Here is a 20,061-nt window from a genome sequence, read left to right on the forward strand (position 1 = left end):
AGGATGACCATGTGACTTGTTTGTGGACAATGCACTCCAAATCTAATTAGACAGAGCATGGTCCAGGTTGCACCAGGATCTGACAGCCACAGCACAGAGGCTCTCTGCAGACCAGACAGTAAAGAATGTGGAAAGGGGTCACTGTGTTTCCCAGAGTCGCCTGCTAACCTGCAGTCTGTCAGGACAGAAAACCTAATTTATTCTCTGAGGCAAATCCAGTGCCTAACCTTCTCTTGTCACATTTCTTCCCACCTAGGTTTCCATTGTTCACTGCAGTCTATCAGATCTGCTACGAAGGCAGACCAGTTCAAGAGATGTTGTCTTGTCTTCAGAGCCATCCAGAGCATATATAAAGTGAATCGTGCAACGTGCTGGGGAAAGCTCTGCCTTTCTGATCCATCTTTCGGGTTCACGTGGAAACCAGGACTTGGCAGCATGACGTTTGCTTGACTGTAACCTCATCATGGCTATGTATGAATTTTTACAGGTTCGTTTTTGAATTGTGAGAGGCAGTTCATTGGCACAGATGTCCTGGGCAGCAGCTAAACACACACACACAAACGTGTGAATGGCAGTTTCTTCGAGTGTTTCTATGAGCCAAAATTCAATGTCTTTTTTTCAAAATTGTTTATGAAATTTCCACACAATGGTAGCTTATAAACTTGGAATGATCTCAGCTACATTGTTTTAGGTGTAATACATATGGATTTGAGTGGGGGATTTCTTTTTTCTCATTCTTTTAATGTTGAATTTTAACCAGCATTAACATGGTAGACTGGATGAGTGAGTGTGTTCAAAGATCAATATATTTAACTTTTAAACACTATCTCAAAGCCAGCCTAATTAACTACTTTGATTGTGGGCTGACCTTTGTTTTTTAACAATCAGGCTTTTTTTTTTTTGAGACAGTTTCACTTTTGTTACCCAGGCTGGAGTGCAATGGCATGATCTCGGCTCACCGCAACCTCCGCCTCCTGGGTTCAGGCAATTCTTCTGCCTCAGCCTCCCGAGTAGCTGGGATTACAGGCACACGCCACCATGCCCAGCTAATTTTTTTGTATTTTTATTAGAGACGGGGTTTCACCACATTGACCAGGATGGTCTTGATCTCTTGACCTTGTGATCCACCCGCCTCGGCCTCCCAAAGTGCTGGGATTACAGGCATGAGCCACCGCGCCTGGCCCACAATCAGGTATTTTTAATTAGATAGTCCACTTTCATGTTTCCCCCTCACTACAGTTGTCTGCATTTTTAGCCTCTTTTCTCTTCATTAGTTGTCAGAATGTGCCTTCATAAAGGTTCAGCAGTGACAGAAGACAGAGAACTCATCTATGGTTTTCCTGCTGTGCCTGGCACATTCTTCTGATTAGCAGACACTTGTATGAGGCTTTTGGCTGGTTAGTACTCTTTTTGTAAACATTTCTCTTAAGCATCACAGATCCTCTGCGGGGGCTGGAGGCTACTGTTACTCCTCTTGTTAGAGGCCATCACTCTTCCTGGTCACCCAGTGAGCAGGGACAGAACCAGGAGTCAAGTACAACGCCAAGGTACATGACCCTCCAAGAATTCACTGGGCTGATTTGACCCCTGACTAATTGGTTGTGGCAAATGCCATGTGCAGCCTTTCCTGGGGCCGCAGGGGGGCTTCCTGCAGCTGAGATCTGTGCAGGCCATCCTCAACGGACGCCTCTCCAAGCGTGGTTCTCGGTTCAACAGCATCAGCTTCACTTGGTGGGTTGGTGGCAGGCGCTGAGGGGCGGGGGAGGGGGGCGGCAGAAATGCAGATTCCCAGGTCCCACCCTGGACCTCTGAAGGGGTATGACATCTGTGCTTTGGATACGCACTACAGTTGGAGAACCACGAGAGAAAATCTGCTTTAACTTGGCATTCCTCTAACCGCATCCCCTGGGACACGAGCCCCCGGGACAGTCCCGCAAGATCCAGTGGTTATTCCAAGTGCTCCCCGGAAAGGTCCAGTGAGTTTGGGAAGTACCATGTCTGTACACCGCTTGAAGGTGTAGAATGTATGTTCATACGTCAGTGGAACCCATTTTTCTAACCTAGCAAGACCCAAACACATTACACTGAAGAGAGATTTTGGTGAGGAAACTTGCTGGAGTTTTCAGGGAACGCTGTTCTAGGCTTAGGTGACCTTAGGATGACTCAAGTAGACCCTTCACTCCTTGCGAGAAATTAGGATGAATAACTACCTGTGGAATTGTCGGTTCCGGACTTTGACAGTTCAGGCCTGCGTGAATCTGATGGAGCTTTAAGGTGACACTGTTGTACAAGATGCCAACTTTGCTGAAACGCACATTACCTGGAATAAGTGCTTTAATTGTAGAATTAGGATGGGACTGATGTACTGTTTTCAATGAGATTGGCTTCAGAATAGCATTACCGTACTTTATATAGCACTTGACATGTGTTAAAGGAACATATGAATGTAATTTATAAATTCCTGGAATTTCAGTTACTTTGTGAGATTTGGGCCTGTCCCTCAACCCCGGCTTAGGATTTTTTTTTTCTATACCTTGAAATGATTATAAAATAGATTTTCGTGGGCATTTTAACTCTATCCAGACCATTTTTGGAGCATTTTAAAGCCCCATACACAGAAGTACACGAAAGCACACGAAACGCTGCCAGTGTCAGTTTTAGCACCACCGTTAACCCACTTTGCTTGTCTCATGAAAAATCTTTTTTAAAGTTTGTACATAGGTAACAAAAAGTTACTTTTAAAGATACATAAAGGGCTGTAAGCTAACTGTGGTGTCTATTAAGCAGCATAATGAGATGTGAGGAGGTGGGACTTTGCCTGTTGGGCGTATTTTCATCTGCATTCAGCTTCTTACTCTGGGTTTGTATTCGTGCTATTTCTTTACAAATTCCCTTGTAATTACCACTCTGAAATCTGCTGACCGTGTCTCCTGAACATGCTTAGCATATTCTGCACCTTATGGAAAGAGGCAAATTGTATAAGTTTCTGCTGTACTAACTGTAGATATTTATTACTCTGTGAGTCATCTATTTTTATAACCACCCGTGGTCCACTGTTCATCTTAAATCAGATTTCTTACGAAGTATGGTAACAGGGAGGGAGACACCTAGATTAGAAGCTCAATTTGTACTACTACAGCCAACCTGTGAATGTAAAAACTACACTGTTGCCTTGCTGTGATCCACCCTTCTACAATGTGGAACAAACATCTGAGTGAAATCCACCCTAGAAGATGGAGTCATACCGAACTTGTGGTTTTTCATTTAACTCAACTATAACATGGCCCCATGGCATCCGCACCGGGAGGGCGTCGTGGTGGGGTGCCGCTGTGCATGGGGGACTTTAGTTTTTCCACTAGTTCTTATCTGCTAGCCTTTTACATATGTGTGTTCTGTATTCATTTACAGACTGGAGGTGGATGTATAATTTTAAAGCTTGGTTTAATAAATATTTAACCCCCTAAACTTGCACCATGGATCCTGTTCTTCTTTTTTATCAGCTTGGGTAAACGTTTTATTTGTCAACTCTTTCTTTTTTCCTGAACTGTGTTTCCTTACCAGTATCAAAGACAGTTTTCAACAGAAGGGCTTCGTTTCTAATCCCAGGCCTTCAGTGCATCTGTTTTTATTGTTTACTGATATTTTTACATAATTGCAGTTTAGGATGGAGACCTTCTAGTGAATTTGAAATCCTCTTCTCCTGACTCCATGTATACCTTTTTTTTTTTTTTGAGACGGAGTTTCACTCTTGTCACCCAGGCTGGAGTGCAATGGGGCGATCTCGGCTCACCGCAACCTCTGCCTCCTGGGTTCAGGCAATTCTCCTGCCTCAGCTTCCCGAGTAGCTGGGATTACAGGCACGCATCACCAAGCCCAGCTAATTTTTTTGTATTTTTTTTTTTTTTTAGTAGAGACAGGGTTTCACCATGTTGACCAGGATGGTCTCGATCACTTGACCTTGTGATCCACCCTCCTTGGCCTCCCAAAGTGCTGGGATTCTAGGCGTGAGCCACCGCGCCCGGCCCCATGTATGCCTTTAAAAGCTGGGAAAATATAACTAGTGCTGATCTCATAAAAATATGAGGGAAATTCCGAGGATCCTGAAACAAATAGGGGACTGACTGGCAGAGTCGAAGGGATTGAGTTGTGAAGCTTATGCTACACCAGAGCCCACCAAAGTCTGTGTCATCGAGGAAATAAATGAGCTAAGAAAACCCAGGTCTAGGCACAAACAAGGAAGCTGAGGCCCATGTGGAGTAAAACATTTTGTTACGTTTGCCACAGAGCCTAGCTGTGTCACCCAGGCTGGAGTGCCATGGTGGCACATGTCTGTGGTCCCAGCTACTCAGGGGGCTGAGGTGGGAGGATCACCTGAGCCCAGGAAGGTTGAGGCTGCAGTGAGCAGAGATCACGCCACTGCACTCCAGTCTAGGAGACAGAGTGAGACCCTGTCTTGAAAAGGTAAATAAAATAATTGCAAAATAATTCATTAGGAGTGAAAGCCAACATATTTTTAAAAACGGGGTTAGAACCTTAGGATTTTAGATAATTTGAGTAATACAAAATACGATAGATACTTTTTAAAAAATTATTTGAAATCCTTTATAGAGATGGGGTCTTACTATGTTGACCAGGCTGGACTGCAGTGGTATGATCATAGTTCACTACAGCCTCCAACTCCTGGGCCCAGGTGATCCTCCTGCCTCAGCCTCTCAAGTAGCTAGGACTCCAGGGGCATGGAACCACACCCAGATTTTTTTTTTAAGTAGAGATGGAGTCTTGCTATGTTGTCCAGCCTGGTCTCAAACTCCTGCCCTCAAGCAGTCCTCCTGCCTTGGCCTCCCAAAGCCCTGGGACTACAAGCAAGAAGCCTGGCCAGATGCTTTGAAAGACATTTAAAAAAATAAATAAAGACATAAAAGAAAGATTAAAAAATAAATACTATGGGAGAAATTTAAAAAAGAACCCAGGCAGGCACATTTGAAAAGGAACCTATTCGAACATTTAGGAATGAATATAATCATTTGAATTTTAAAAATAGGCAAATAGAAAGATTAAAGAGTAGATTTGACAGTGCTGCAGATGGAATTGGCAAGCTGGAAAATAGATCTGAGGATATTAAAGTAGCAAAGAGCCAGGCGTGGTGGCTCACACTTGTAATCCCAGCACTCTGGGAGGCTAAGGCAGGCAGATCACAAGGTCAGGAGTTCAAGACCAACCTAGGCAGCATGGTGAAACCCCATTTCTACTAAAAATATAAAAAATTAGCCAGGCATGGTGGCACACACCTGTAGTCCCAGCTACTTGGGAGGCTGAGGCAGGAGAATTGCTTGAACCTGGCAGGTGGAGGTTGCAGTGAGCTGAGATCATACCACTGCATTCCAGCCTGGGTGACAGAGCGAGACTCCATCTCAAAAAAATAAAGTAGCAGAGAAAATATTTGCGAATTTAAAGGGTAAGTGAAAGAATAAAACTTGAACATAAATCTGTTAGGAGTTACAGAAGAGAGAAAAGGGAGGCAATTTTTGAAGAAAAGACTGAGATTTGTCCTGAATTAATTATGTGCATTCAATTTTATGTTATTCTCCATAATGTATTTTCATTAAAATTTAATCACGTGGTCTTTATAACTTTTTTATGACTGCATATAACTAAGTTGATGGTGAACTTTTTTTAAGGAAATAAACTTTATGAAGACTCTATGCATAATCTAATTTACTGAAGCTACGATTGATTCACATTACTGAAGCCAGCGATGTTGCCTTTGGTAGGGATGGGAGGCAGCAGGCACAGATCTGTGGGGAGACTTGTAGCTCTGGCTTAAGCATTTAATATCCACATTGTTCAGTCAAGTCCGCTCACTGCTCTTTGAAGTTCATCTTTCTCATTGGCAAGTGGGAAAAATATCAGTGCAGCCTGCCTCATAGAATTGCCATAAAGGTCCGTAAAGACCAGGAAATCAACATAATAAAGGAGAAAAATGAAATCATCATGGCAGTAGCTGCTTGTGGCAGAAACAATGCCAGGTATTCACTAAATTATTTCTCCCACTCTCTCTCCTTCCTTCCTTCCTTCCTTCCTTCCTTCCTTCCTTCTTATACACAGTTAAATTACATTTCCCAGACTCCCCAACAGTTAGGTGGCATCACATGATTGAGTTCTAGCCAATGACAGAGGGAGAGAAAAATACCACTTTCAGGTGTTATGTTCTGTCTGATTATTATTTCTTCTGTGTGTGCTGGTTGGATGTCAATTTCCAGGATGTTCTGGAAGCCATACATTGAAGATGATGGACCCTTTTTCAGCCAGGATTCTACAAGACAATGTGGAGAAAGTCCCCCTCCCCCAATCTTGGTCCACATTGGTCTGTGATTGATACGTACAAAAATTATTTTATTATGCCACTGAGACACGGGGGTTACTCGTTATGGCAGCCAGCATAACTTCACTTCATACATTGCTAAAAAGATGTTTGAGGAGATCCTTTTGTGATTCATAAGTGTGATGATTGAGTTTTCATGCTCATGTGTGAGATGTGCCCCCCCAAACCTGTCACAGCATCTGCTCATTATCAAATATGAAAAAAGTGTGTTTCAGGAGTTAAAATGGAACTTGCAGAGCCGGGCGCAGTGGCTCATGCCTGTAATCCCAGCACTTTGGGAGGCTGAGGCAGGTGGATCACAAGGTTAAGAGATTGAGACTATACTGAAACCCCCCTCTAAAAAAAAAAAAAATATATATATATATGTAATAAAAATGGAACTTGCAGAAACATCTAGAGATGAGGGAAATTTCCATCCCTCGGTCACTACAGCATCAAGTGTCTGTTTTGCCATCATTTGTTTGGACACAGGAGGCTAGATAGGAGCGTGGGTGTGCTGTGGGTGTGTCTGACTCTCCCCTCCCCAGGATAACTCTGTCTAAATCCAAATTTGTATATCCAATCATCCTTCTTTCTCCCTTTTTTTTTTTTTGAGATGGAGTCTTGCTCTGTCACCCAGGCTGGAGTGCAGTGGCACAATATTGGCTCACTACAACCTCCGCCTCCCAGGTTCAAGTGATTCTCCTGCCTCAGCCTCCTGAGTAGGTAGGACTACAGGCGTGTGCCACCACACCTGGCTAATTTTTAAATTTTTAGTAGAGACAGGGTTCACCGTGTTGGCCAGGCTGGTCTCAAACTCCTGACCTCAGATCTGCCCGCCCCAGCCTCCCAAAGTGCTGGGATTACAGGCATGAGCCACTGTGCCCAGCCTTGCCGTCCTTTCTCTAGGACTAATGCCATCAAGTTCCAGCACTTATAACACATGCTTCCTTAACATCAGAGAAGGCTTCACCAGGTGATGATGTCCTTAAGATGTCTTCCTCATTTCAAAAGCTTTAAGTTCGAAATGTCACTAAATCTTAGATAAGGCCACGTGCTACTTGTAAAGCCTGGAGGAATGGTTCTTCAGCTCCCCCTCAAAGACTGAGGAATTAAACTTCTCTGAATTGTACACATTGTGAGTGAAATTGAGCCATTGGAAAATATTTTCCTGTTGAACCCAGTGCACTGTCATTTGTCAAATTGGTGTTGACTTGTGACAAATGGAAATGCTTTTATGCTATGATGGAAGTGTTATTTGCATTTTTCATTACTGGTCTTATTTTTAAAATAATTTTTCCATAGATAACACAGTCACTTGGTTCAAAAATAAAGCCCATTTTCCAAGTAGTTATTGGTTTTTAACATAAGAATTTCATTTCATACACATAAGCAAAATATATATACTCTTATTCCCTTCCCCATTCCTCTACACAAAACTGAGCTTACCAGACACATTGTTCCACATCTTGCTTTTTTCACTTAACATGACATCTTGACGGTCTTTTATATCAGTTATTTTTAACAACTGCATGTTTAACTTTTTATTTTGAAACAATTACGGATTCATAGTAAATTTCAAAGGTACCCTCTACCCAATTTTTCCCTAATATATTAACACCTAGTTAAAATAACAGTAGCAAACACCTTCAGCACCATTTCTTCCTTCCTTTCTTTCTTTCTTTTTTTGTAATATGAAAGAAAGAAAGAGAAAGAGAAAGGGGAGAGAGAGAACAGGAGTCTTGCTCCATTGCCCAGGCTGGAATGCAATCTAAGAATAAGTATTAAAAACCTTTTTTTTTTTTGAGACGGAGTTTCGCTCTTGTTACCCAGGCTGGAGTGCAATGGCGCGATCTCAGCTCACCACAAGCTCCGCCTCCTGGGTTCAGGCAATTCTCCTGCCTCAGTTTCCTGAGTAGCTGGGATTACAGGCACGCGCCACCGTGCCCAGCTAATTTTTTGTATTTTTAATAGAGACGGGGTTTCACCATGTTGACCAGGATGGTCTCATCTCTTGACCTCGTGATCCACCCGCCTCGGCCTCCCAAAGTGCTGGGATTACAGGCTTGAGCCACCGCGCCCGGCCTAAAAACCTCTTTTATGCCGATAATTGTGCTTAACAGCGGAGATAGGAAGGAATAAAGATGGAAAATAAACAGCCAACCAATATTTCATTTAAGTCTGTGAAATGTGCAAATGCTGAAGAGTGATTCGCTTCCATTTATGTGGTCACTTTCAAAATACGCGTAATGTGATATTGAAAAAAATGTATGTTCTGTGGACCTGGGGTGAAGATTCTATAAATATTCACTGAGTTTACTTGTTCCAGGTCTGAGTTCAAATCATAAATGTTTCTTCAAGAAAGAAACCTTTCTTTCTTTTTAGTCAGGTTTCCCTCTGTTGCCAGGCTGGAGTACAGTGGCTTTATCCTGGCACACGGCAGCCTCCAGCTCCTGGGCTGAAGCATTCCTCCTGCCTCAGCCTCTTCCAGTAGATGGGACTTCAGGCATGAGCCACCACACCCAGCTAATTTTTTAATATTTAGTAAAACCAGGGTCTTACCATGTTACCAAGGCTGATCTTGAACTCCTGGCCTCAAGTGATTCTCCTGTCTTGGCCTCCCAAAGTGCTGGGATTGTAGGCATGAGCCACCATGCCTGGCCCACTTTTAGCACTGTTCTAAGTGCTTTGCATATATGAACTTATTATTAAAAATGTACCGCCCCCATATACAGTTGGGGAAAGGAAAGCACAAAGAGGCTAAAGAATGTGTCCAAATAACAGAGATAGTAATTAATGAGGCCGGGTTTTGGACTTGGGCAATTTGGCTTAAAAGTCTGAGTTCTTAACTCTTAGATAAGACTGCGTTAACTCCTTTGAGTAATGGGTGCTCATAGCTAAGCAGAAGCAAACAATGATTTGAAGGGTGAAAGTGTCATCACTCTTCATTCTTTTGCAAACTTTCCTAAATGTACTGTGTTCATGCGTGCGATGTATTTTAAGACAATATTGGTTTTTTTTGTTTGTTTGTTTTTGTTTTGTTTTTAAATAAAGATGGGGTTTCACCATGCTGATCAGGCTGGTCTTGAACTCCCGACCTCAGGTGATCCACCCGCCTTGGCCTCCAAAGTGCTTGGATTACAGGCGTGAGCCACTGGACCCAGCCAAGACAATACTGTTTTAAAACTTTTTTGATAGTTTTAATATTGAACTTTCCATATCAGTATAATCTCCTACATGGTTCCATACTGCATCATTTTCTGTGACTTCCCCTTAGTTTATTACAGATGAATACTTGTTATAATAATTGGTGCAGGAAACATTCTTGCACTTGGATTCCTGCTGATTTATATGACTGAATCAGCATAGATGCTGGAAGTGGAATGCTGGCTCAAAGGTATGTGTGCTCTGTGTTTTAAGAGACACTGCCAAATCCCTCTTCAAAAGGATGGCTGCAATGTATGCTTCTGACCTCACCTTCTGTTCCTGATTACCTCTAGAACCTCTATTAGGGAATTCTTCATAACAACCAGAGACCTACATTGAACTGTCAAGTCTCAGAATGTGAGATTTTGTACTTATCAATAATGTGTCTCTCCTACCAGTTTCACTGTAAAAAATAAAAAATTGTGTTATTCAGTACTACAGTTGTGTTACAGCAGCCATCTTACCATAATTGTAATCGTTGGTACTGAAAGTTTTTTTTTTTTTTTTTTTGAGACGGAGTCTTGTTCTGTCACCCAGGCTGGAATGCAGTGGTGCAATTTCAGCTCACTGCAACCTCCACCTCCTGGGTTTTAGAAATTCTCCTGCCTCAGCCTCCCAAGCAGCTGAGATTACAAGCACCCGCCACCACGCCTGGCTAGTTTTTTGTATTTTTAGTAGAGACTGGGTTTCACCATGTTGTCCAGGCTAGTTTTGAACTCCTGACCTCAGGTGATCCAGCCGCCTCAGCCTCGCAAAGTGTTGGGATTATGGGCATGAGCTACAGCACCCAGCCTTGAAAGGCTTTTTTTGAGTCACAGAAAGGTTCATGTAAATGAGATGTTTTTAGGGAATGTTAAAACAAGAAATATTATTATTAGTAGTATTTTAATCACAAATTTACTATTTAGGCAAAACCTCCTCAGGCCTTTGTCAAAACAAGATGAAATGAGGGTAAGATGCTTTTCTGGGACAGTTCCAGATTCCAATTAACTATGACCCTTGCCCACTAGAGGTCACTCTTGCGACTAACTTTTCCCTAGGCATTTGGTGTCCTGTGAAAGACATTATGCTTACGGCATTTTAGTCAAGTTTTTAGAAAGACACATATTTCTTACCAACTAAGCTGAGTTTGCACTAGGAAGTTACCCAGTGTCAAGGTTTCATTTTGACTCTTTAACGCAAAACAGATCACATTGTTTTTGTTCTAATAAAACTTTATTTACAAATATAGACAGTGGGCCAGATTTGGCTTGAAGTCTATCAATCCCTAGGTTAGCAGACAAATTTTTTAAACAAAAATAATAGAGTCAATGCAGTCTTTCTCTGCAAGGGAAACAGCCTGGGAAATAGAGGTTTGGAGCAAAACGTGAGTCCCCAGAATACAAAGGATATCAATGAAGAGATGCATAGGGCCAGGAATGGAGCCAGGGGCATGGAGCTTCCACACCAGCGTCCAGGGACCTCCATGTGTTCAGCTATCCGGAAACTCCCAGACCACAAATTTTTACATATAGCAGCTTTACTTGCACTGCTGGCCTGTGTCCACTTAGATGTCTGGGGGGATTTTGGTCTCTTTCCCTTCCTTAACGTGGGAGATCCACTTACAAACATCTTTATTAAATGTCTCTTTTCTTCTCTCTCTCATTCTGACACTGACATTCTGACACAAGCAAAAACACTTGCTTCCTGCTTTTTGCTTTTATTCCAGGGACACATCTGGGAAAGACCTTTAAAGGCAGCAGTTTCAGCAAGGAGAGTGGTAGGAAAGAAAAAACCTCTTTGCATCTTAATCTTCCTTCTGGTTTTCATGTCTGTTATCTTTGGCGATAGCATAATTTTCACTAGGATGCTGTGTAATCATGAAGCTAATGAAATTTAAGCTTCAAGACCCCTACTTTTGTAAATCTTTTTTTTTTTTTTAATGGAGACAGTTTGGCTCTGTCACCAGGCTGGAGTGCAGTGGTGCGATCTTGGCTCACTGCAACCTCCACCCCCCTAGTTCAAGCAATTCTTCTGCCTCAGCCTCCTGAGTAGCTGGAACTACAGGTGTGCACCACCACAACCAGCTAATTTTTGTAGTTTTAGTAGAGACAGGGTTTCACCATGTTGGCCAGGATGGTCTTGATCTCTTAACCTTGTGATCTGCCCGCCTTGGCCTCCCAAAGTGCTGGGATTACAGGTGTGAGTGTAAATCCTTTCTAAGGCTCTGTACCAAACTTTGTTTTCATATATTTTTATTTTTATGAAAGTGATGTCCCCTGAAAACTCTAGTTTCAGGACTGTGGAGTCAGGTGGGGATTCAAATTTGAGACCCGTGTGAACTTGGGGAACTTACTTCCCCCTACGCCTTAATTTTCTTGTCTGTAAATAGTATCTTTTATCTCGAGTGTCTTGAGAAGTCAGAAAACATGTAATTTGATTTTCCCAGTTCCCTGAACATATAGGGGACTTCGTGATGGGAAGAACCCAGAGAGAAAATGACAAATCCGTATTTGGATTGGATGGCTTGGGGCCTTCTTAGGGAGATGTCCACGAAGCAAGTGAACACTCTGGACTACAGATCAAAAGGGGATGAGGAGCAGAGATGTGGCACGAGGCCAGGGTCCGGGCAGCGACTGAAGCCAGAGCTGGGTGAAGGAAGTATCTGTGGGGCAGGAAGGAAGAAGTGGGAGTCTCAGCCCAGCACAGTGTCCAAGGTGAGGCCTGAACTTCAGAAGTTCACATTTCATTTCTTGTGGGTAATTTCTAAGTCTCGCACCCCATTCCTCAGGACTTATTCATGGCCCTGTTCTCATTGATCTGCAGTCCTAAGTGTGACAACCATTCGGAGTCCGTTTAAAATTAATTATTGCAGTCTACTGCCATGCCACCCTGAACGCGCCCGATCTCGTCTGATCTCGGAAGCTAAGCAGCGTCGGGCCTGGTTAGTATTTGGATGGGAGGCCGTCTGGGAATACCGGGTGCCGTAGGCTATTTTAATATTTTTTAAAAATAAAATAATATAAAATTAAAAAATAATAATTATTGCAATACCCAGAGTAATCACTTGAGGGCAGCACTGCGCAAGGGTTATTTAACCAACATCGTTGATTCAGCAGATATTTACTGAGGGCATGTCATGTGCTAAGCAAGGTTGTAACTAGGGTCAAGGAAAGCTTTCCCGAGGAAGTGACCTTGACCCACGTAGCAGGGTGGAATTAAATAGGGAAGGAAGAGGTGTCCCTAGTAAAGGGAGCAGCATGTGTGAAGGCTCTGTGATGGCAGAGAGCCTGGGAGTGAGGGAAGAAGGGACAGGGTAGTAGAGGCTGGGGAAGGAGTGGGATGTGGAGGCAGATCGGGGTTAGAGGTCAGTTTCTAGAGTTATTAACATTTCATGAGCGGTTACCACGTGTCAGGCCCTTTCCTATAACTTATTTCAAGGAAGGTGGTAGTAGTCCCACTTTACAAAGACATAGAGGCATGGCTATCACCGGTCTTTCTTCAAGGCACCTCTCCTTCCCAGAACACCCTTGTCTCCACTGGACACTAAGTCCTACCTTTTCTTCAACACATGGTTCAATCGTGTCTACAAGTTGAGTATCTCACTGACCTTTTTGTGCACATGTCCGATCCTGGCGACTGGGCAGTTCTCCCTAAGCCAGAGGTTCTGCTGATAACCTGTGTTCTCAGTAGCTAGCCCAGAGATGACCACTAGGGGGTGCTCTGTTCCAGTTGGTTCCTATCTGGAAATAGGCACCTACATGGTAGATCAAATGACACGGTGACGTGGTAGATCTTGGCTCTACTTCACCCCTCCCTGAATCCATGCATTTGGCCATCAGACTTTACAGATAGAGTATATTTCCCAGGCCCTCAAATCTGGGCTTGGTCTTGTGACTTGCTTTGCCAATGCACTGTGGCAGAGTGATGGTGAGCCAGGTGCAAGCAATATATATATTTATCAACTTGACTTTCTCCTATACTTTTGCTCTATTTAGTCTCATTTTTAAGGAGATAAAATATAAATCATATTTTAAATATTTTTATTGCATACAATAGCTCAATTCATTTATTTTTATCTGCTGTCTTACTTTCCATTATATGAATAAATCCCATTCTAGTTATCCATTTCCCTGTGGATGGGATTTAGGCTGTTTGAAGGTTTTTTTACTAGTAAAGAACAAAATGGAAAATATTTTCGTGCATGCCTCTTGTGTACCTAAGTGAGACTTTCTCATGGATATACACCAGCAAGTCATGGGCTACTCACATCTTCAAATTTACTAAAATACTACTAAATTGCTTTTCAAAGACTTTGGACCAATCTGTATTTCTCACATTTGGCATTGCCTGCTGTTGCCATACTAATTTGCGTAGGTTTTTGCCTATCTGATGGGTCTGAAATGGTATCTGGTTGATATTTTAATGTTCATTTCCCCGATTTCCAAAGATGCTGAGTTTCTTTCCTTGTGCTCACTGGCCTCCCAGTTTCCTTTGTGAGTCGGCTGTGCAGATCCTCTGGCTATTTGCCTGTTGGGTCCCTTTTCTTCTTTTATTTTTTTTGAGTTGACTTGCTCCTGAAAATCTGTTTTTACATAATCTTAGTATTTTATATTATACATAAAATGTATATCTGTATATCACACAAAGATAATATATAAAGACTATAATATAGTATATGCAATAATTTAAAATCTATATTCTTTGTATATTTGATTGCTTATATGCGCTGCAAAGATCTTCCAGTATTTTTTAACAGTTTCATTGAGATATAATTTATATATCATTCAATTCAACCATTGAAAGTGTGCAATGTGTTTTTGTTACAATTTTAGAACGTTTTCACAAACTTAAAAAAAAAACCCACACCTTTTAGCTGTCATTACCCTATTCCCTTACCCCCATCCTAAGCAACCACTAACCTATAAATTTGTCTATAAATTTGCCTGTTCTGGACATTTCATATAAATGTCATATAATATGTGGTCTCTTGTGACTGGCTCCTTTCACCTAAGTTTTCAAGGTTTATCCACGTCATAGTATATGTCAGAACTCCATGTTTTTAAATGACCAAATAATATTTAATTTTAGGAATATGCTAATTTTGTTTTCCCATTCATCAGTTGAAGCAATGTTTACTGAAAAATGTAACTGAAATCAAAAACTGTTTTTAATAGCATCTGATTTATACTCATCTGATCTGCTTGCTTACCCTTGACCTCCCCTCACACATAAAAAAAAGTTTTTAGGGTTTTTGTTTCTTTTTCTACCATGATGATGAAAAGGTTTCCAACTGGCTTTCAACAATATTTCATTGGCGAGAATCCTCCGTTCCAGTCCAATCCCCACAATTAAAGAGGTAGGCCTGGAGACCCTCGTTGTCCTGTGTGGCCCGGGATCAGGAGCATCAGCCTCACCTGAAGCTGGTTAGAAATGCAGACCGCAGTCTCCCAGACCTGCCTGGATTAGACTCTGAGGCTGAAGGAGATCCCCAGGTGAGTCCTGTGCCCATTTGGCTTAACACGCTCGGCTTGGTCCACTCCTTCTTACCTGGGTCCGTGTTGAAATCACCTGGAAGCCTTTGAAAACAATGCTAAGGACTGGCCTGCCTTTCCGAGATTCTGATTTCACTGCTGCAGGGTGGGTCCCAAACTTTGAGCGGCTCCAGAGCTCCCGGGGGTTCCAGTGAACAGCCGGACCTGATGCAGGTATCTTTGAGGAGCAATCCCAACTTTTTTCTGTAAACCACTTTCATTTAGGGATGTTTAGTCTACGTGCTTTAAGCCATCAAATTTGCAATTCTGCTCAGCAAACTGAATGGTTCTCAGTGAGGGAGCTGCAGGCCCCTTTTAAAAGGGATTGGAGTTTGATGGCCAGTTACACCTTGAGTGGGTGTTCGAAGCTCTGTTGACAAAGATAGTTTGTGTTTCTAAGAAAACACAGCTGAATCCCTGTGAAGAGGAGGTTGCCAAGGACGTGCTGGTTTTTCTTGGTTCATTTTCAGTTCCCTGTTTACAAATCTGCTCTGCAAATTTGGAATGGCTACTACTTTAAGCAGCGTTTACCCAAAAATGACTTCTTCCTTACTGCTGCCAACAGAGTAAATACAATACGAACGGACATCTTGGGTAGACACCAGGATGTCTCCTTTTAAATAAACCCCTTATCTTTGGTAAAGAAGCTGTGGCAGCAACCCGCCGCCAGATCTCTTTTCCCCTCTTCTCATCCCTCTGAGCATTTCATTGAACGCATGTGTCTCTTGTTCTCTGTCCTGTCACTGGGCTTCCAAAGCAGTCACCACGGTGAGTCTCACAGGTCGGGGTGGGGAGTTCAGCCTCCACCCTTCGTTTCCACAAACAGCTTTGCCACCTTATTGGGGGGTTGTCTACGTTTCCTTGTCGTTTACAACCCTGCCCCACTTCTGTCCCAGATAGTGGCCCAGCAATGCCCCAGATTGAGGCCACTTTCCTCAGAGTTAAAGGAAACGGGGAGGGCTGCGTGGTGTTGGTGCTGCCCATCCTGCTATTATCCAGCTCACAGATATGTGTGAGTGCTCTGGACTTTCTGGCTACGGCCTTTTCAGCCCCTCAGAGATTGTGTCACCTTGACTTACTGAAGGGAGTGACCACATGAGAATCAAAGGCCCCGGGGTTCCTGAAATCCACACCAGGCAGGGCACATACAGGTGTCGAATCGCTTCTTGGGTTCTCTCCATAGGCAGCTAAATGACTACACCGTTAACTTGATCTGTTTCCCTCGTACTGGGCCAGGGAACCCTGCTTTATTTTCCAGATACCTAGTGCTAATTCTGTGTTTGTGACACTTTCCTAATTCCAAATCTGGGATCTTTTTCTACTACTTAAGGGAGATTCCTTAGAGGTTTTGAATTTGGTAAAGAGTTCTCACACCTGGGCAATCTAAGGTGTGAGTCTTAGTTTGAGAGAGGCCAGGTCTCCTTTGACCCAGCAAGTCAGAGCTCTTTCCTGCGCGGGGAGGTCTGTGCCAGCAGAAGCCAGCATGGCTTGCTGAGCAGTATGGTACCTTGGGCCATGGACAATTACTTCCCGTTTTGGTCTTCACTGAAGACTTTTGCTTCGTCTGCTGGTACACTGCCTTTCTGATCACATTACAGGTCTGCACCTGCACATGTGTGTGTTCTTTGTAAATAACAGCCTGTTCTGTTCTTTCAGCCAGCACTTGCCTTTTTTATTTTTTAAACTGGTTTCATTCTTCTAAATTAGAACTCCAATAAATAATCGAGCAATCTGGCCCGAGGTCCCTGCCTCCTGGAGGTGGGAGTACGCACACAATCTTGACTGGCAATTTCCACAGAGGGCGTTGAGCCATTTGCGACGAGATTTCTTTTTCCTTCAGAACAATCGATCACAACTTCTGAGAGGCCTCTGATGTCCTCTGCAGACTCCAGCGTGCATGTTCCTGTGTGTGCTCTACTGACAAGGATTTGATGCAAACATCGTTTCTTTCAACTTTAGTACATGTATCTGCAGAAGAATCTGTGTTCTTGTCGGTTCACGGAGCTGACTTCTTCGTTGGTTTCCATGACAGAGCTTTCTGAAACAACAGGCTGGGGTGTGTGTGTGTGTGTAGAGGGGGAGAGAGAGGAATAGAGAGAGAAAGAGAAACAGCGCCCCATGGATTGGTTTCCTTTGATCATTATCCCTAGGTTTCCAAGTGTGTCTGTCTCTCCGCTGCCTCTGTACTCTCATGCTTCTCTTCTACTCGCTTTTCTTTTTTCTTCTTTTTTCAAGACAGTCTCACTCTGTCACCCAGGCTGGAATACAGTGGTGCGATCTCAGCTCACTGCAACCTCTGCCTCCCAGGTCCAAGTCGTTCTTGTGCCTCAGCCTCCCAAGTAGCTGGGATTACAGGCACGCGCCGCCATGCCCAGCTATTTTTGTGTGTGTGCTTTTAGTAGAGACAGGGTTTCACCATGTTGGTCAGGCTGGTCTGGAACTCCTGATGTCAGGTGATCCGCCAGCCTCAGCTTCCCAAAGTGCTGGGATTACAGGCGTGAGTCACCACGCCCAATCTTCTCCCTTTTCTTTCTCTGTCCCCCTCTTGCTACTTTTCTTCATTCCCAACCAGTCACATCCAGTTTTACCCACTTTAGCACAGAACATTATATATGATTCTAAATTCATTAAACTTAAGAAGTTTTACTGTTATTAAATATCAGCAGAATAGAATGATTTCTTTTTCATCTTAAAGAAAAGAAAGGGTGGTAATTAAAATGTTTTCTTTTTTCTCTTGACTTTTGGATACCATATATATGGTTTTTATGTCAAAATTTCAATCACCCTGTGTGGTCCCATTTTTTTTTTTCATTTTGTATTAAATCAAGAGCATTTCCCATAATATTAAATATCCTTAGGAAATATATTTAACTATGTAGAATTTGATGGCATTTTTAGTGTTTTGCTTTAATTTGGGGATACACAATGTAATTACATGCATTGGTTTATTGCTAGTGGTAGAATTACAAGACTTGAAGGTTAGATTTTCAAAGTTTTTAACAAATATGACCCAACTGCCCACCAGCCACATATGAGTGCCCAGCTTAGTGCCCATCCATCTGGCATTGAGCAATATCTTGGAAGAATACGACTTTGCTCATTTAATAGGTGAAAGTGGTATCTTCATATTTCAATTTGCCTTTAATTATCAGTAAGTTGAAGATTTGGAGATAACAGCATTTAGAAAAGGAAAAAGTTTACTTGCAAGAAATGCGGGGGCCTCAGAAGGAACTGCTCATCAGATAAAAAACATGGCAGGTCATTAACACCAAACACCGCAAAATTACCAAGGTTACTGAACTTATAGTTGGTGTGTTTACGGCAGAAAACCAGCAATTTTCTTACAGGGTTATCATTTCTACAAAGACTAGGGTGGTCTTCAGACAGCAGTTTTGCAAAAGTCTGGGATGAAGTCGTTTGCATTAAGTAGTCAGCAGCTTACAGGAAATGCTCAGGAGTTCATTTATTTGGGGGGCTAGAATTAGAGAGGGTTCAAAACATTTGTTTTCCTCTGACCATGGGACTTAACGGAGGCAAGGGATCAGTTTTGCTTCCACAAGACTTTTCAGGTGTAGACTGGATTGTAAATTTCTTCTTGTATAACCACATGTGTCTTTTGCCCCATTTAATTTTACTGGGGCTTACCTTTTGCTTATTGAATTTTATTTGCTATATATTAAAACTCTATTGCCATATAATGTAAAAAAAATTCAGTGTCCTTTGCTTTTTGGTTTATATTTTTTGTCATAACTCTTGCATCTTTATGTAGTCAAATTCTTCTTCAATTAGTTTCCTTATAATTTCTGCTTTGGCACCAGACTTAGAAAGTCTTTTTCAGCCAGGTGCAGTGGCTTATGCCTGTAATCACAGCACTTTGGGAGTCCGAGGTGGGTGGATCACTTGAGGTCAGGAGTTCGAGACCACCTGGCCACCATGGTGAAACCTCATCTCTACTAAAATTACAAAAATTAGCTGGGCGTGGTGGTGCACATCTGTAATTTCAGCTACTCAGGAGGCTGAGGCAGGAGAATCCCTTGAACCCTGGAGGCAGAGGCTGGAGTGAGCCAAGATTGCACTACTGCATTCCAGCCTGGGTGGCAGAGCGAGACACCATCTCAAGAAAAGAAAGAGAGAGAGAGAGAGAGAGAGAGAGAGAGAGAGAGAGAGAGAGAGGAGGGAGGGAGGGAGGGAGGGAGGGAGGGAGGGAGAAAGAAAGAGAAGGTCTTTTTCAGCTTTTTTTATATCATTTATAGGCAGCCCATAAAATGGGAAAAATATTTGCAAATCATATAACTGATAATGGATTGATATCTAGACTATGCAAAGAATTCCCACAACTCAATAATGACAAAAACAATTGAAAAACTGACAAAAGCCTTAAATAGGCATTTCTCCAAAGATATGCAGTGGCAATAAGCACAGGAAAAGATGCCCAACTTCACTAATCATCAGAGAAATGCAAACCCAAACCACGAAGAGACACCACTTCACACTCATTAGGAAGGTTATTTTAATATGTAATTAATAACAAGAATTCGGATGTGGGAAAATTGGAACTGCTTTGCATGGTTGGTGGGAACGTAAAATGGTGCAGCCACGCCAGGCACGGTGGCTCACACCTGTAATCCCAGCACTTTGGGAGGCCAAGGCAGTTGGATCACCTGAGGTCGGGAGTTCGAGATCAGCCCAACCAACATGGAGAAACCCCATCTCTAATAAAAATACAAAATTAGCTGGGCGTGGTGGCACATGCCTGTAGTCTCAGCTACTGGAGAGCCTGAGACAGGAGAATCACTTGAACCCAGGAGGCAGAGGTTGTGGTGAGCCAAGGTCGGGCCATTTCACTCCAGCCTGGGTAACAAGAGCAAAACTCTGTCTCAAAAAAAAAAAAAAAAGTGCAGCCATGATGGAAAATAGTATAGTGGTTCCTCAAAGAGTTAAAAATAGAATTACCATATGATGTAGTAGTTCCACTTCTGG

At 42.7% G+C, this 20,061-nt stretch overlaps 1 protein-coding gene, 1 non-coding gene and 2 pseudogenes across 2 annotated transcripts in view; all 4 read left to right on the forward strand.

Annotated features, from left to right (window-relative positions):
- GPD1L (glycerol-3-phosphate dehydrogenase 1 like) overlaps positions 1 to 3,465 on the forward strand; it is a 62,149-nt gene extending 58,684 nt beyond the window's left edge. The window contains exon 8 of the mRNA XM_008983957.5: positions 257 to 3,465. Within this exon, the coding sequence (XP_008982205.3) occupies positions 257 to 353 (97 nt within the window). The 3' untranslated portion in view covers positions 354 to 3,465. The remainder of the gene's footprint in view (positions 1 to 256) is intronic.
- LOC118148824 (small ribosomal subunit protein uS2B-like) overlaps positions 464 to 20,061 on the forward strand; it is a 28,931-nt pseudogene continuing 9,333 nt past the window's right edge.
- Positions 6,481 to 6,583, forward strand: LOC118149068 (small nucleolar RNA U13). Its single transcript, XR_004736233.1, has one exon. It is a non-coding gene; the product is annotated as a small nucleolar RNA U13 (small nucleolar RNA).
- Positions 12,422 to 12,540, forward strand: LOC118148990 (5S ribosomal RNA; annotated as a pseudogene).

This window comes from Callithrix jacchus, chromosome 17 (genome assembly GCF_049354715.1).
Source record: "Callithrix jacchus isolate 240 chromosome 17, calJac240_pri, whole genome shotgun sequence".
NCBI lineage: Eukaryota > Metazoa > Chordata > Mammalia > Primates > Cebidae > Callithrix > Callithrix jacchus.